The sequence below is a fragment of the Ptychodera flava genome, chromosome 15 (assembly GCF_041260155.1).
Source record: "Ptychodera flava strain L36383 chromosome 15, AS_Pfla_20210202, whole genome shotgun sequence".
In the NCBI taxonomy this organism is placed as follows: Eukaryota; Metazoa; Hemichordata; class Enteropneusta; family Ptychoderidae; genus Ptychodera; species Ptychodera flava.
The window spans coordinates 6,943,693-6,959,822 of NC_091942.1; the positions used below are offsets into that span (position 1 = coordinate 6,943,693).

The following is a 16,130-nucleotide window of genomic DNA, read 5'->3' on the forward strand; positions in this document are numbered from 1 at the left end:
CGGTTCTTACATTTACGTTGTCCATCCACTCTATTTTTCTCTATTCTGCACGTGAAAATCCTGAATTGTATTTTCCTTTCTGTCTGAATGAATGCTAGACTTATATTTTCTTTGTAGAGCAAGGTAGGATATGTCGATAAATTTTACAGCAAAAAAACTTTTTTCAAAAATTATTTTGAAATTATTCCAAACTCTGACAGCATAATTATTGAAGCAGTGGAAGTACATTACACGATAACGACATGAAGATTTGTCTGTATCCTTCAGTGACAAAGATCTGCCGTGGTTCAACCGAAAGACATGGCGCCCTCAATGGTGTACAAGGAAAAACGGTCTATGGCCCTCACAACATTCCTCTCTTTAACCATGGAGGTAGTCTCTACTACCTCCATGCTTTAACATACAACCAGTTTAGTCGGACAACATTTGAAATTCGTGGGTTCTTGTCCAGCAAATTACTAGAGTTGATGAACAAAACAAACCTTGGTTGAAAGAACATACTTGTGTAAATTCTTTGGAACTGAAATGGGGGAAGTTGTGATGAGGGTAACTTCTTCCTCTGTGCATTTAGGTACTGGGATACACCGCATGCCAAACCAATGATCTCATACAGTTAAAAATTGGCCGACTAGCGGGAAATACAGTACTCGTTAAAATAAAGAGCAAAGTTAAAACAAATACAGTAAAATACTAACCGACCAGCGGGAGATAAAACACCTGCAAAGCAAGTCTCTGCTTTCCAAGTGTTTTATCTCCCGCTGGTCGGTTAGTATTTTACTGTATTTGTTTTAACTTTGCTCTTTATTTTAACGAGTACTGTATTTCCCGCTAGTCGGCCAATTTTTTACTGTATTCCTTCACACTTGCTGCAGTTTTATCTCTTTTGAGGTCATTTGTAATTTTCAATGATCTCATACTACTGTTTTATGAAAGTATTTCATTGGAGGGGAAGACTGGAATGGCAACAAGTCATAACATAAAGTTGAAAGACAGCTTTTCATGGGGCATTTTATACTTTAGACGTACAAGCTCTTCCTTGATACACCTTGAATTTCCTTCAGACAAATCTCTATCCAATTCACACTTGCACATTCAAACCAAAAACAGGACATCTCATTTTACAGGTCACATTGTTTTATTGTATGGCTCCTTTGACAAGTTACAGAACTGGAGTAGCCATTAATAGTAAACAATGTTGTTTAGGAAGCAGCGGTTTCCTTCTTGACCTTATCCTTCTTGAGTGGACCCTGTAAGAGCAAAAAAAAAAGTAGGAGTTAGTATTAATGCACTTGCAAAGAGTGATATTTTTGCTGCACCATTCTATTGTACCTTTGTGAGGTATGATGGATGTGAACTATGCCACTTTTTATCTTTTCAGTATACACAAATGTTTTAATCATTTATCAGGGGACTCAAATACATGTTTGTCAAGATTGGTAACAATGTAGTTGTTAGTTGTTGATCTTTGGGCATGAAACCTCTGTAATGTTTCTGCTGTCTTCTAATCATTGCCTTTGCATGCTGCAATTACCTCAATCTTTATGAGATCAGGTGTTTTTCATGACGTGGAAGTGTGTCCATCACAATTACTGGGCTAGTAAACGTTGTGAAGATTTCACAGTTATCATGTATGGTGTATGGACAATATTCATGGCTGTGACTCAATATTAGGTGTGGGTATGGGGATATCAGAAGTTGACTTGAAATGCATGTTGCACTCACCATGAAAGTCTGCTTCTCATTGTGTGTCTGGAAGCGACCATGTCCAAACTTGGATGATGTATCAATGAATTTCAGGGAGATCTTCTCAGTGGCTCTACGTGAGGTCTGTGTCAGCAGAGACTGTGAACATAAAAATAAAAATCAATACATCAATAAGATGCAGGAATCTGTGACCTGACACAAGATGTTATGGACACAAGAATCACACAAAAATTTCCATTGCCGTTATGACGTCTTAACAACCCTGCGGAAATTATGTGCATTTCTTCATGTTACAAAATAGTTGCCATTTTCTCTGGATAATTTCTGATGTACTATTTTTTACCTGCAACGAATTTTAGGGTCTATTTACTTACCTTACGCAGTGTCAGTACACGTTTCTTTGGACCAATAACGCATCCCTTGAGCATCAGGAAGTCATTCTTCACCTCACCATAATGTGGAAAGCCACCCTGTAAAGTAGAGTTGATATTCCCTTTAGTTGCTTCAGAAGATATTGTCACATTATTGCAATATCATTGGTTTCTTATACATAGCAGATGACTAAGAATGGTATACACCTCGCATGATAACCCTTTAGACCAGCATATTGGCAACCTATAGCCAATATACACTGGATTCCAACGCAAATGATATAGGCAACTTTTGTGCAACATTAGGTAAAGGTTAAACTTGAACTTCAAAGGCCATCATTTAACAGCCCATTGGCATAAGGCCATTTCAACTAATATGTGAAGAGCAGCAACAGAAAATACTTACCATTGGTGTGATGCTTTTGTCAGTCAGATCATAGTAAGTGGCAGCGTTGTTCTTGACGACTTTGCCATCCTTGGTGTGAATGCCCTTGCCTACACGGTAAATCTTCTTGTTGATTTCTGTACGGTGATGGTACCCCTTCTGACCAGCACGGGCAACCCCATAGCCGACACGGGCTGGATGCCAGGCACCGATACAGGCCACTTTGCGCAGACCCTTGTGGGTCTTGCGAGGAAGTTTCTTGGTGCCCCAACGTGATGTAACACCTGTAATATGTCAAGAATGAGCAACATAACGATTGACTGTGCTGTTAAAAGCTTGAAATGGAAATTTTTTTTTTTCAAGAAAAGACATCAGAAGGAAGGCAGCAACATGGACAAATCAGCATTTGTGTACTCAGAGTGCATAAATGCACAATCCATGCTTTATCATCACCTGTCATGAGTGCAGTGTTTTCATACAACCAACAACACGTACCTACTCTGCCAATAGGGAAATGAACCAATGCAAATGTGCCTTACCTTTGAACCCTTTGCCCTTGGTGACACCGATGACATCAATCATCTCATCCTGGCCAAACACATTTTCAACAGGGAACTGAGACTCCAACTTATCACGTGCCCAGTCCACTTTATCAGCAATACTGCCACCATTCACTTGGATTTCAACAATGTGTGCCTTCTTCTGGCGCTGGTTCATCAGACGCATCTACAGTTTTCACAAAATTTTATCTCATTAGAAGAATCTGACATGAATCCTTTTCCTGCCAGACAGTATCAGCCAAGTCAGTAAAAAGCGGTATTGAGCCAAAACATGACATTTTCACCCACTTGGCTTGGTCTGTTATAGCATCTTTAGTCCAAAAAAATCAAGTTTACAGCATTTTTTGTTTTCAACAGCTTTCAAATGTACAGTATTATGTTAAAATACACCATATGGAATATGTTGTGGTTCATTAATTTTAACCATCTTGACCTGATGGTGAAATACGGACTTGGCAGGAAAAGGGTTCATTAAGCAATAAAGCACACTCAGTGACAGTATTAACATGAAATTTTGACCAGTTCATGACATATATGCATGAGCAATAGCAAATGCATATATGAAGTGAACTGGTTAAAGTGGCAGTGTTTCATCCAGGATGGCATCAACAGGGGGGATTTTCCCCTTTACCAGAAAATTTAGGTGGGGATTTCACCAGTTCATGTGTTCTACTTGTATCTCCAAGGTGTGACTGCCAACATTTCATGGGGGGCTGGTCCCCCTTGACAAATTACTAGGGCAGTGTTCTCCCAAGATCTATTATAGAGTGGTGGCCGCCACTCTATAATTTTTGGTAAACAATAGAAACTCATTACCATAACGGTTGCATTTATTGTTATCAGGGTTCTCAAAATTTTTGAAGTAGGTGGAAAATTCAGAAAAGTAGGCGGTTAGCTAATGTGTGCAACCAGGTTCCCTGGGAGGGGTGGGGGGGGGGGAGATAGTTCTAAGCAATTTCAAGCATTCTTATACAGTGTATAAAAGGCTATTCAACATACACACAGGAGGGAGGGTTTCAGGGAGGGGGTCCCCTCCCTGAAAGCAAGAAATTTTTAAAATTTGAAGACATTTTGGAGTAATTTCATGCATTATTGTACTGTATGAAAAACCATTTCAGCATGAGAGTGTTAAGGATTATTTTTAAATTTGAAGACATTTCTGAGCAATTTCATGCATTCTTATACAGTGTATAAAAGGCTATTTCAACATACACAAAGGGGTAGGGTTTCAGGGACGGGGGTGGGCAAGAAATTTTTAAATTTTGAAGACATTTTGGAGTAATTTTATGCATTCTTGTACAGTATTAAAGACCGTTTCAGCATACAGAATAATCATTATCATTGCCAATTACAACATGTTTTCAAGGGATAAAGTTTTAAAAAAAGTCAGAAAAATTAATTTGATATCACTTGGGCCTGTCAACTACATTCAGTTGACAAGGATAATAGCAAAATTTCACCAGACTGTTGTGTAGAATTATGTTTAGCTCATGACTTGAACAAACATTTTGAAATACATCGTAGAATGGGGCCTAGGGTTTTCACAACCCAGGTAACGATCCGCTAGAATCCTGACCAGCCTGGCTGTACAAAGTGTTTTACTGATTTAAATAACTTGATTGAAGATACAGTAAAATCAAAGAGTTTTATTCAAATGAATTGTAGGAACACAATTTTCAGTGATCCGCGAGCTGATTATTGATTTTTGCTGATGTTGAATATAATTGAAAAAGAGAGCTAAATTTTAGTGTTCATGTTTGTTAAAAACCTCAAACTATAACGACACTGAACGCCAGCCTGTACTACACTGATAGTCAATTGTAACACAGTACACACAACGCGATATCGGTCGACCTGAATTTGACACTGTGATCGACGTAGCGTTTCAAAAGTACGAAAAGTGAGACCAAGTAATTTTTTGTTTATTTAGATTTGACCTAAACCTCCCATAACCAACAGACAAAGTCACAAAATCAAAGTTTTCAAGCGTCGACTTTCTCTTCCGCATGCACACAACCACAGCCCCTCCACAAAGCGCCATGTCGATCGACTTGAGTTGAATACTGACATCGTGATCGACCATGGATAGATTGACATGGCGTTTCGAAAGTATGAACAGTGAGACTCAGTAACTTGTGGTCGCTTTAGATTTGATCAAAAACCTACCAAACCCATCAGACTAGGCCCTACCCCGGGGGGGGGGGGGGGGGGGGGGGGGGGGGGTACTTCCATTACGTGGGGGGGGGTATTCTTACTGCCAATATGTATACGTGCCGCCCAATGGGGTGGGGTATTTCAGCAACTTGGTCTAAAATGGGGGTATCAATTCACAGTAAACCAGGGTCTAAAATGGGGTCGATTTTGAGTGCCACACAAGAACAAATTCCAACTGTCAGTTCCCGTCATCCTAGCACAGGGTTTTGAGCTGCACTCAATAAGCATCGATATCTGTTTGTGTGGCAGGGGAACCACCCGGGGAACCATTAAAGAGACCCCCTGGCTTTAGCCAAAATAAATGGTCAGAACTCCATATATTGAAGAATTTTGCCCAATAGAAATATCGAAACAAAGTGTGCTCTACTACTACTATCATAACAGTTGACCGTGGGAAAACTAGCATGCCTTATTGACGAACGGCGAGGCTTCTTGTAGTTATTTTAAAAACCACCAGTCAGACTGTAACTGCAGATAACTGATAATTTCAGAAGCTGGATAAACTTTGGTGAGGGTGAAAGATAGTTTCTTTCACTCAATTTTTTTAGTATTTCCAAATACGTTTTTCGGAAATCATGGCTTGGCCAGCAACAACAAAGCCGTAATGCAGTATAGTGGTAAGCTCTGCCGGTAGCTCGTCGCACAAATGCTTGCTTTTTTACCCGATTACTTTTTGCAAATTTTTGACACTATGACTTTTGACCTGGGTCAAAGGTCATAAGGTCTAAAATGGGTCCTAAAATAACGAGATTTTAGGTCTAAATGGGCCCCGGGTTTTTTACGTGCGGCCGTACACCCCTACCACTTCTCAGAGGCAGGTACCCCCCCCGGGGCCCTACCCTAACGGAGAAAACCAAAGCTCTCAAGCGTCGACTTTCTCTTCCGCGTTTGAGCGAAACAAAAGTCGGCTTCATTCGGAAATGGTCGGCTATTCGCGGGCATAACGTAATTGTATGTTAGTCCAATTTTTGGCTATACCCGATGTGAACGTCGGAATAATTCGGGCTGTGATCGGGCGAGAGAGGTTGAACTCGAGAGCGATGCCCAGTGTGTAGTACAACACGTTCGCTGATCGCGGTACTACAGTGATAGCAACAAGTTCACCGCGTAAATTGCTAGACTACATATAGACCACATCGGCACTTCTGATATTTATCTGCGGCTTGCAAGACCACAAAAAAATCTAATATCAGTGTTCGCGGTGACTTTTTTCTCCTCGCGTACGGCATACGCATTACTCTGCTAAAATTGCGTAATGGCTGGATTTGAGTGCGTAATTTCACTTCCGCACTCGATTGATGAAAAAACTGACTGCAAAATACAATGTGCCGTTGAATAAACCTACACAACATATTCGGATTGTATGATGTATCATTATTTTAATGTAAACAGTTTAACAAACAACTTGAACAATGTTGAAACATAAAAGCGAAGGTTAGACATGCGACCGTCAAAACACATCGGGCAACCCAAAAGTTAGAGTTATGGCAGCTTATCCAGACGGTTTCTGGACGTTTCGGCACCAAGTCGTTTCGGCCCAAGACGTTTCGGCCTTCGAATTTCAGGCCCTTTGTCCGACGTTTCGGCACCGCAACCCTAGACGTTTCGGCACCGCTGAAGGCTACCTGTGGGAACTAGTGCTGGAGCGTAATCTTACAAATCAAAGTTCTAAAAAGTACAGTGTCAACTAACATTCACGTACATGCTTAATATTTGTGAGAACATGGAAGAGACCGTAAGAAAAAACTTCATATCATTTTCAAATCTGTGACACAAGTTTATCGATATCAATAGCCGCCGACACGGCAAAAGTTTGAAAGCGGTGACGAAACAGCACGGCAAAATTCACACAAAATGCACATAAAGTACTGGTCAGAACGCAAAGGTCACGCTTACGAATATGACGGATCAGTCAATTACTGAATAGTTTGAAAAAAAATCGAAACACAGATGCCGAAACGTCTTGGGTTGCAGTGCCGAAGTGACTTGGGCCGGAAAGTGAGAGGCCGAAACGACTTGGGCCGAAACGACTTGGTGCCTGAACGACCAGTTACCATCCAGACACTTCTGCAGTGTTCAAAATTTATCGGGATTCCGACGAGCTCTACCGATGAATCATTTTTTTCACGGACTCGTAGAGCAAAGTTGAAAGAAAACAGATTTGTCTGCTTCGATGCCATGCTGCATGTGCGCTTGATCAAATTGGGAACAGCGAGACGCGAACATAATGCCACGGTTGGCACTTATATAATTTGTCGCAACATTTCTGTCAATCACTCACTTTGTGTCATAAGTTTCAGAAACTATCGCTCGCCTGAAAATTAGCAACGTAATTCATAGGCACAGCTGACATGATAACGTGCCTAACGTGATAACGTGTGGACTACGATGCCGATTTTTCAGACAACGCCCAGAGAATCCGAAACTTTCCACACAAAATGAGTGATTGACAGAAATGTGTTGCAACAAATTTCGTCTGGTTGTCGCCTAAGCTTAGTCGTGGAGAGTGCTTTCGGTGTTATTCTTTGCGTATAGAAAACGCATTACGATGAGAAAAATGCGTAGAGAGTCAATTTCAATGCGTAAATACGCACGATTTTTGCGTAAACGCGAACTCTGATTATTGTTATCAAAACCAGAATTTCCGGGCCAAGAGAGCGAAAACAGTGCTGTAAAGTAGCCGGCCAAAATACGAAAGTAGCCGGTCAATTTGGCCGGCATCCGGCTAAAAATGAACACGCTGTGTTATGCAAATTAGCCACCACTCTATCAGAAAATCCTGGGGAGATCACTGCTAGGGGGTGCCAACATGTCAACGGAGGGGGAATCCCCCCATCCCCCTCTCTAGATGAAACACTGAAGTGGTATACCGTTCTGGGTGTGATTTATTGCTATTTTTTCATAACAGTATATTGACATTCTGGCATGGAACGTCAAAAAGGGATTTTTGCTCTAGCTCAGAGCTTGCACGCATACCAGCTGTGGTATGTTGAGAATACACCACGGTTCATAACAAGTCTTGACTAATCAGATCTCTGTATTTGCACCATCAATATACAGGTATGATATAATAGATAATAGCTAAAACTCTTGCAGAAATCAACCATTTGCAGGGTACAGTCATTTCAGAGTGAGAAATTTTGTTAATACTAACACTTTCATAGGTTTACAATTGTATCATGATAATGAACAAAGCTCACTGTAATGAAGTCACCTGGGGTACACAAATTTTTATCACGGGCAAAATTTTCAACAGTTCTGTATTTCGTATGGAGTAGAGCATGTTATGTTTACAATATATCATGTGAGTGAGAAATTACCTGAGTGTGGCAGATAACCCTGATGATTTTGCAGTATTTCTTCATAGCTTTGAGATCTTTCTCAATGGCGGTTTTGCCAGCATCGTCAGCCCACTTCTTTGAAGCCTTGGTGAATGCCTTCTTCTTAGCACGGTACCTGGTTTGGTTCAACAGAAGAGCTGACAGGTCTCATCATAGTTTGATATGAGAGGAGACCCATGACTGTGAAGGCAGACAGGTTACTATCTAGGAAACACAGTGTATCTTGTTCTGGCCATCCTCGTGCACACCTTTCACACTCAATCTTCCATACAAGCAATGAATGTCATAAATAACATTACATGAACTTTAAGCACTAGCATCTTCCATCAACACTGAAAGTCTTACAGGAAGGCTTTACCTTTCTACATCAACACTGAAATTTCCAACATGTACTGCAACAAGTTTTGAAATGCTTTCATACATAGTCTACAGTAAAACTCTTTGACAGTTTTAAAATCACCCCTTTGAAAGTTGCCTCAGTATACATACAAGACTCCGGGGTTTCAATATTTACCAGTTCTTGTAGAAGCGACGCCTGCATTCTTCATTGAGATGTTCGAGCCCACACTGTCTTCAGTGTTCTCATGCCTCTTGGTGTCTCTATGTACCCGACAATTCCAACCACCACTAATGGCGGGGTTTCAACAATTGTAACTGCCTCCACCACTTCTTTCTTATTTACCTCTGTTAAAAGGAATATTTAGTAAATTATCCTTTAGATAAGACCTCAACACTCATTATATCCGTCTCTCATCCCCAAAAGTCCCCTAAAAGTAACTGAAGTATGTATAGCAAACACTTGCAGCACTACATTTGCAACTATGTAAAACACCCAAACAGTGTTCCTGCTAAAGCTTATTTGCGCGCTAATTGCGCAGTGTCTCCGACTGCTCTCGCAGTGAAATTTCATGTTTTGCTCAACTTTAGTCTCAGTCATTTCAATCAGTATTAGTTTTGGAAACGATAACTCAGGGAGAAATGTGCGATCTCAGCGTAGATTTTACTTCCGCGTTTCGAGTTTAGCGCCTGTTGGCGCCGCAGTTGCCACCAACGTTCATTGTACGTTGTGACGTACCTCAATTAATTAGCATATACATGAACGGACCCAGCTGTGAGGCAATCAGGCGTATCTCAAGTTGCACACCCTCTCGAAACCTTAAAGGGAACACTGGGATGAAGAAACACCTTTGGATGAGGTCCCATGCGCAAGGTTCCTGAATGTTATCAGTGTCATACTTACTTGACCCTGGTCTGTCTACTTCTCTGACAATGTGTGTCATGCCAGCTTTGTATCCCATGAATGCTGTCAGATGACATGGTTTTGATGGGTCATCCTTGGGGAACGCCTTCAGTTTACCCCTGTGTCTCTTGCTCCTCTTGCGTGGTAAGAATCCCAGGGACCCGTGGCGGGGTGCAGAGAACTTACGGTGACTCTGAATAATACACACAACAGGTGATGAACTATGAAATGAATGGTTCTGACTGCGGTTTAATTGGTTACAGAGATACACCATTGAGGCGGCAGTACCAGATTTTAACACCATTTTGCTATAGTACTAGTAACATACTGAAACATTCAATGGTCCGCCGCTTTTTTTGTTAAAAGACGACATTTCTGAGTGAAATTGTTTTAAAAATATGCAAAAAGTGATTGAATCTGGAATGATACTATTTGACATTTAAACAAGTCACAAATATGAGTCTACATCAGACATATATTGGCAAGAGATAAGCCACGAGGTAACTGCTGTCTACAATGCCACATTACCCAGCATGGGCAACGTGAAGTGCCTATTTCATTTTGGTAAAATCACATTAAAATACTTTCTATTGTCCTGAATAACGCCATGATTCAATTCACTTATTCTTTATATTAGGTTTACAGTTGCTAATGGGCACAGATGCTTAAAATTTTGGGGAGATTTCTGCCGATTCCGGACATCTATGAAATACACGTCTACCTACCATATTTGATGGAGGGGAAAAGGTCGAAAGAGTTTGAAAACGAGGCTCATAGACCTCTATCCTCGATCGTGATGCAAAAATATCCACATTGTTGATTATCGGTAAAAGTGAACATATTAGAAAAGTAAGCTACTTCTACATTATACATTGTACTATAAACTTCTACATATTTTAAATTATGTCTCTATTTGACCTCTTGCATTTAAATTTCGTCATGAATATAATAGCTACAGACAGAGGTGCGAAAGATCGCCATCTTGTGAGGGACACCGTGCCCTGAAATTAGCGATCCACACGTACCGTTCTGTGAAGGGTTTTTACCTCCCTCAAAATGCCCGAGTTGGTAGATAACCTTATCAAAGCGTTCTCTTACACGGTGGATGCACCGGTAACGTGGTTTAGAGGTGAGCAATTTCTTACATGATGCACTAGTTTTCACTCTTCAAGTTCAGTTCTGCAAGTGAGTGCAACTTGAAAGCTCGAAATCCAATCACAACTTTATCATTGATTGCCGGTGGAAACTTGGTCGTGCTGATTTTATTCTTGAGCTGATGACAACTCTACAGCTAAAACGCGGTTTTGTTTTCTTTTAATATAAGAAGAAAAAACTTTCGGAACGTTTCTTTCCAAAGAGCGCCCTCATACATACATACAGTGCATACACATATAATTATATATATTCATACATGCATACATACATATTATTTGTAGTGTAGACACAAAATTGTAGCATAGACAGTCGCTTCTATATGTCATGTTCTCAGCTTTAAATCACCTGGATGTGATGTATGCATAAAGTATAGCAGCTGCACGCACATGTAGTCTGTGATTTGTGCTGGTATCCGGCCAGCAGTGGTTTCTTATTTCTAAATTCTATGGAGTGTCTTTGTATCAGGAGAACAGAATATTCACAGCTGCACAGGTTAACAAATATACATCAAATTTTGTTACCCTCATCTCAATCTGTCCGTTTGAAATTAGAAAAAATCGAAGCGCAACAGAAGAAGAACAGATACTTTTATTACCATCAGCACTATCGACGTGTGCCCACGATAGATGAGTGTGATGTGAATGATGTATTGTGTCTATATGAAGCTGACATGCAGTGGAAGAGAGACAGGTAGCGTCATATTTTGTAGGCATAGGCCTGAGGTATTTAAAGGGACAAAGTCGGCCATTTTTCATGAATTTTGTTTGATGCAAGATACTACTTATATTGTTTGACATGTTGAAAGATACTGAATGAATGGGTGACCATGCATATATTCGACTTTGGTTTTAGACAAATGAAACCATCGTGAAAATGAATGGTCAAAACCATTAATTCATTTTTGCGATGGTTTCATTAGTAGTATCTTGCATCAAACAAAATTCATGAAAATGGCCGACTTTGTTCCTTTAATCCTGTCAAAGCACATGCTCTTTCCTGTTGCCGCCCATGTTTCTAAGAAACAGGAAGAATCTTCCATATTCTTTGCTGTAGTTATGAATTCAAACATTGTTTATTGCTATAGACTGTACTTTAAGCATGTGAAATTACAAAAAAAAGCCTTGTGTTACTTTGCATGTGGCAACTGTTATATTGAAAGTTATCACGCACGATATCTAAAGTGTCCCTCGATCTTAAATGATGTGATCTCCTTCATCTATTCATTTCAGTGAATGTATACTATACTCTTTCTTTGGCAAGATATTGTAGTTATAAATTATCCATGTCTTTATTAGGAATTCATTGCTGCACGAAATGATGGCACAACACTGCAAGAAGTTGTGTTATTAGTATATGTCATGTATCTACATTTGAAAAAAGTCTTCATGTATTAATGTAGTAGTACAATCACATCTGACTGTGTGCCAAATGAAGTACTGAAGAATTTTGGGAAATGATTACATCGTTTAGCATGTGTCGCATTTATGTAATATTGCAATATATTACAGAAAAGTGGACCAAGAAATCACCAAGATTCTGAGGAAACGCATGGAGGACTGCTGGGCTCGTGAACAGGAAAGTTCTCTGCAGAACTGTAAGGGAGTAGTTGAACAGTACGATAGAGAAGCTGGGCATTATGCTACCAAGTGTAAGTGCCATTTGTTTGCTTTGCATGGCTGTATGTATGTATGGAATGGAAAGTAGGAGTTGAGAGTATGAATCCTGTCATTTGCTCCTGTTGTCATAGCAGCATTCTACAACCTGATTTACTTTGAACTTCACTCAGCTCCAAACAGTGCATAAACATTCCTGGCATACATTACAATAACAGCTTGTGTCGTATGGTTGAATGGAACCATCAAATTATATATTGGAACATGATAATAATTGACAATGACACAAAAACAAGGTCACTACAGAGTGTTTACTTTCATATAAAGCCATCCACGGACCACCAGTGGGCCATATTTACATGTTTTACGCGTGTCTTTGTCCATGTTAAGGATCATAGGTAAATGTGTCAGGAACCATTGTCAAATTTCTGTGATGCGCTTGTCTGATGCTTTAATATCACAAGGGAACCACAGTAAAATGAAGGCACACCCGACATACATCACTGGCCTGTATAAAAGTGTAGTATCTCTCATGCTATATTTGCTAAGTACCACCATACTGAATGGAACGTTTTTAACATAACAGTTCAGCGCTCTTTGAAAATTCAACTAATGGTTAGATACTTATTCTGTCATCAGGTCTGATAGAATTACGTAAGTTCATAAGTTCGATAGGTAACAGTAATTTCTTGTAGTTGCCATGACATTAATTAACCCTTTTCCTGCCAAGTCGGTGAAAATCCGCTTGAAATTCGGTGTAGCCAGAATCTAAGCACTGGTGACCGTTATTCTCCCAACCCGGTGGAAATCGGGCCCTTTTTGGGTACCCCCTTTCCTGCCAAGTCGACGTCACTACGATTTGCTATCCCCTGTGCGTTTAGGGGTCATCCGAGGAGAGGTTTTCTGACAAGGAACGCCTTTTCCCCTCGAAATGGGTTCGCAGGGAGTCGATAGACAGGGAAAGGTGCAGAACCTGTCCGCCAGTCCCCCACACCCGAGGGGGCTGGTTTTTTTTTACCGCTTTTTAGCGGACTTGGCAGGATAGCATGGTGACGTTTTCTGGCGGAGTTGGACGTACTTGGCTGCCTGGCACTATAGAGATTGCTGCCGAACTTGACCAACTCGGCAATGCTAATCTAGAAGGCTACCTCTTGCAAACGACTTGGCAGATATGCCGAGGTGCGAGACGAAAGTCACTTATTCAGTTGTGCGTGACTGAAAATGAGAACGTATTTTTGACGGGACGGCTCGACTTGTTCCTCCGATGGAACGGATATGAACGACTCGGAAATACCATTACAAACTGGTGTCCGACGTACTAAGCTGGGCTTCAGCTCTGCAAGTTCAAGCCAGGCAACGTCCTTCACCGCCTTGGCCGTGCCATTCAATGGACGTAGCTTTGGATTTTTTATTTATTCCATCGTCCGAAGTATTGGCTCTGGTTTGCAGGCAAACGTATCCTCTTGCCGACGCATTAGTAACTACGTACGCTGTTTGCGTACAGAGAATTCAAAAGGGACATAGGGTCAATATGCTACGGGGATACCGCCTGCAGTTAGCAGGGACTGCTTTTGTTATGCAAACCAGCTAGCAGTACAATATGGCTGCCAGGCATGTGGACACGTCGATGGCTAGAACAATGGAAGCATATTGCGTTGCACCCGTGCATCGCAAAAGTGAACTGAAGACTTGGGTGTAGTGACTGGTTATCACTGGTTAGCTGCAGCCAGCACGCACAGCATGTCGGTACAAACCCGTACCTGACTGAGGACCACTCGATTAAGTCAGTAATGAACGGTAACACTCGTAAGCCAACTCCCAACTGAGCTGGCTAAACTACGTAAAGCTGTGCTTCAATGGCTCAGCCATGTCGTTAATACAACGGCAAAAACGTAGTTTTTGTGCTACACTGCCAAGTCGTTGGAGGTACGTATTCATTGACCCTACCCTGGGGAAACAGACAGGTTTGACGGTGCTTCTGCACCCCTAGCACGACCCTCAGGGTCTCTGACTAACAGACGAGTGAGGTGATGTTTGTGCCTAGCGGACGTGCGTAATACTGAAGGAGTTTATTTCCGAAAAAATAAACATGAAACGGCAATAAAATGACGCACTCCCAGGGGCAAACAAAGCCGGTGACCTCAATTTTTTTCTGCAGCAACCCTTGAGCTCCTTCCCCTGTCTACGGGCATGTAGAAATTATCGTAGTCTAACACGTATAAGTACGGCTAAAACTACCCTGAAAATGGGCGATTTCTGCCAAAATGCCTGGCAGGATAACATGCAGAAGAGCCAATCTTTTGCAGGCACATATTATGGGGCGGTTTTCTACTGACTTGGGAGAATAACGGACAAGGGCGCTCGGCAGGGAAAGGGGTTAAAGGAGAGGTGACTAGTGGTATTATTCTGAAGGGTATATGGTAATGGCACATCTTTGTCAGCATGACTTTCATTCAAATAAAAGTTGCATTTTCTGTTAGCCAGAGCTGCATACCATAAAGTTACCAAAAGACATTGTTTCATGGTCATTTTGTTTATTTGTGAAATATGATTGATTATTGTCGATCTCCAGAACAAAGTATTTTATGCTATAAATAACCTTTAACTTTTCAGATGGTGAACTCGGTGCTTTTGGATCAGCCAGGAGATGTCTAATGAAACAAAAGCATCGCATGATAGAAGAGAGGAGGCGAGCTAAAGAGGCCAAGAAATCATCAAGTGATGACTGAAGAATTTGCAAAGATGCTAGTTTTGTACAAACTGAAATATACTTTAAGGTTTTACTGGCCAAGCAAGAACCACAGGCCGCCTTGTAAATGTAACTAAAAATTGTTTGATTTGAATTTAACATTTGCAACTATGAAGCTATGTAGGCATATGTCAGAAGGAAAGATCATTTGAAAAATTTGATCTACATGTGTGTGATGTTATTCAGCTTTCCAGCTAGAGAAAATTGAAATCTAGCGCAAAGCAGTTGATGTGTATTTGTTTGGAGAGTTGGTTTAATAAATAATTAGTGTTTAAAAGTAAACATTTGTTGGTAGCATTCAGTTCGACTGCTTCACGGTATTGAGGTATGTTTTTAGGTTGGAATGAAAGATTCAGCTGTGTGCGGGTGCTCTGTGACCTCTGGGTCAGAGGTCGCTGAGTGCCAGAGTGCCCACACATGGTTGAATTATTCAGTTTGGTATTGCAGTGTGATATTCTTGTTCATTGGTCAGCCATGATATTCCCTAGACTGGAATAGTCCTCACTTGAGGCATTCCGTCTTCTTATGCCGTAAAGAGGGTGCCGATTGTACTAGCATCCTAGTATGGCAAATCTTCCATTCCAGAGGTGTCCCTAACTCTCCTCCATATATGATGCATAAGTGAAGTTTGTAAAGGCTTTGTTCCCATTAGTAAATGTTCTCCCTTTCAAGAAATCCATATTTACTTGACATATGGTACTTTGATGAATACCTTCCACATTTTGCCAAAAGGCAATTCCTAACAAATATCTGATGTCTCTAAAAGTACATTGTATTTCTAGGAACAATCTTGGTGAC

At 40.9% G+C, this 16,130-nt stretch overlaps 2 protein-coding genes across 2 annotated transcripts; one reads left to right on the forward strand and one right to left on the reverse strand.

The window, feature by feature from the left end:
• Window positions 1–1,116: 1,116 nt before the first annotated feature.
• Window positions 1,117–10,134, reverse strand: LOC139151039 (large ribosomal subunit protein uL3-like). The gene is given in 9 exon segments (XM_070723563.1): window positions 1,117–1,247; window positions 1,723–1,842; window positions 2,079–2,174; window positions 2,482–2,744; window positions 3,000–3,186; window positions 8,555–8,690; window positions 9,090–9,133; window positions 9,135–9,259; window positions 9,816–10,134. Coding segments are annotated over 9 exon segments (1,323 nt in total). The 5' UTR covers window positions 10,120–10,134; the 3' UTR covers window positions 1,117–1,199.
• A 632-nt stretch (window positions 10,135–10,766) lies between these two features.
• Window positions 10,767–15,614, forward strand: LOC139151041 (NADH dehydrogenase [ubiquinone] 1 beta subcomplex subunit 10-like). The gene is made up of 4 exons (XM_070723566.1): window positions 10,767–10,944; window positions 11,522–11,660; window positions 12,479–12,618; window positions 15,197–15,614. Exons 1-4 carry the CDS (start codon window positions 10,872–10,874, stop codon window positions 15,310–15,312), a joined length of 468 nt encoding a protein of 155 aa, XP_070579667.1. The 5' UTR covers window positions 10,767–10,871; the 3' UTR covers window positions 15,313–15,614.
• Window positions 15,615–16,130: the final 516 nt, after the last annotated feature.

Bases quoted from the DNA above. Each gene is read 5' to 3' on its own strand.
- LOC139151041 (XM_070723566.1), top strand. From the start codon at position 10,872: ATGCCCGAGTTGGTAGATAACCTTATCAAAGCGTTCTCTTACACGGTG. The intron at 11,661-12,478 runs GTAGCGTCATAT...AATATATTACAG, and splicing joins ATGCAGTGGAAGAGAGACAG to AAAAGTGGACCAAGAAATCA. The intron at 12,619-15,196 runs GTAAGTGCCATT...TTAACTTTTCAG, and splicing joins TGGGCATTATGCTACCAAGT to ATGGTGAACTCGGTGCTTTT.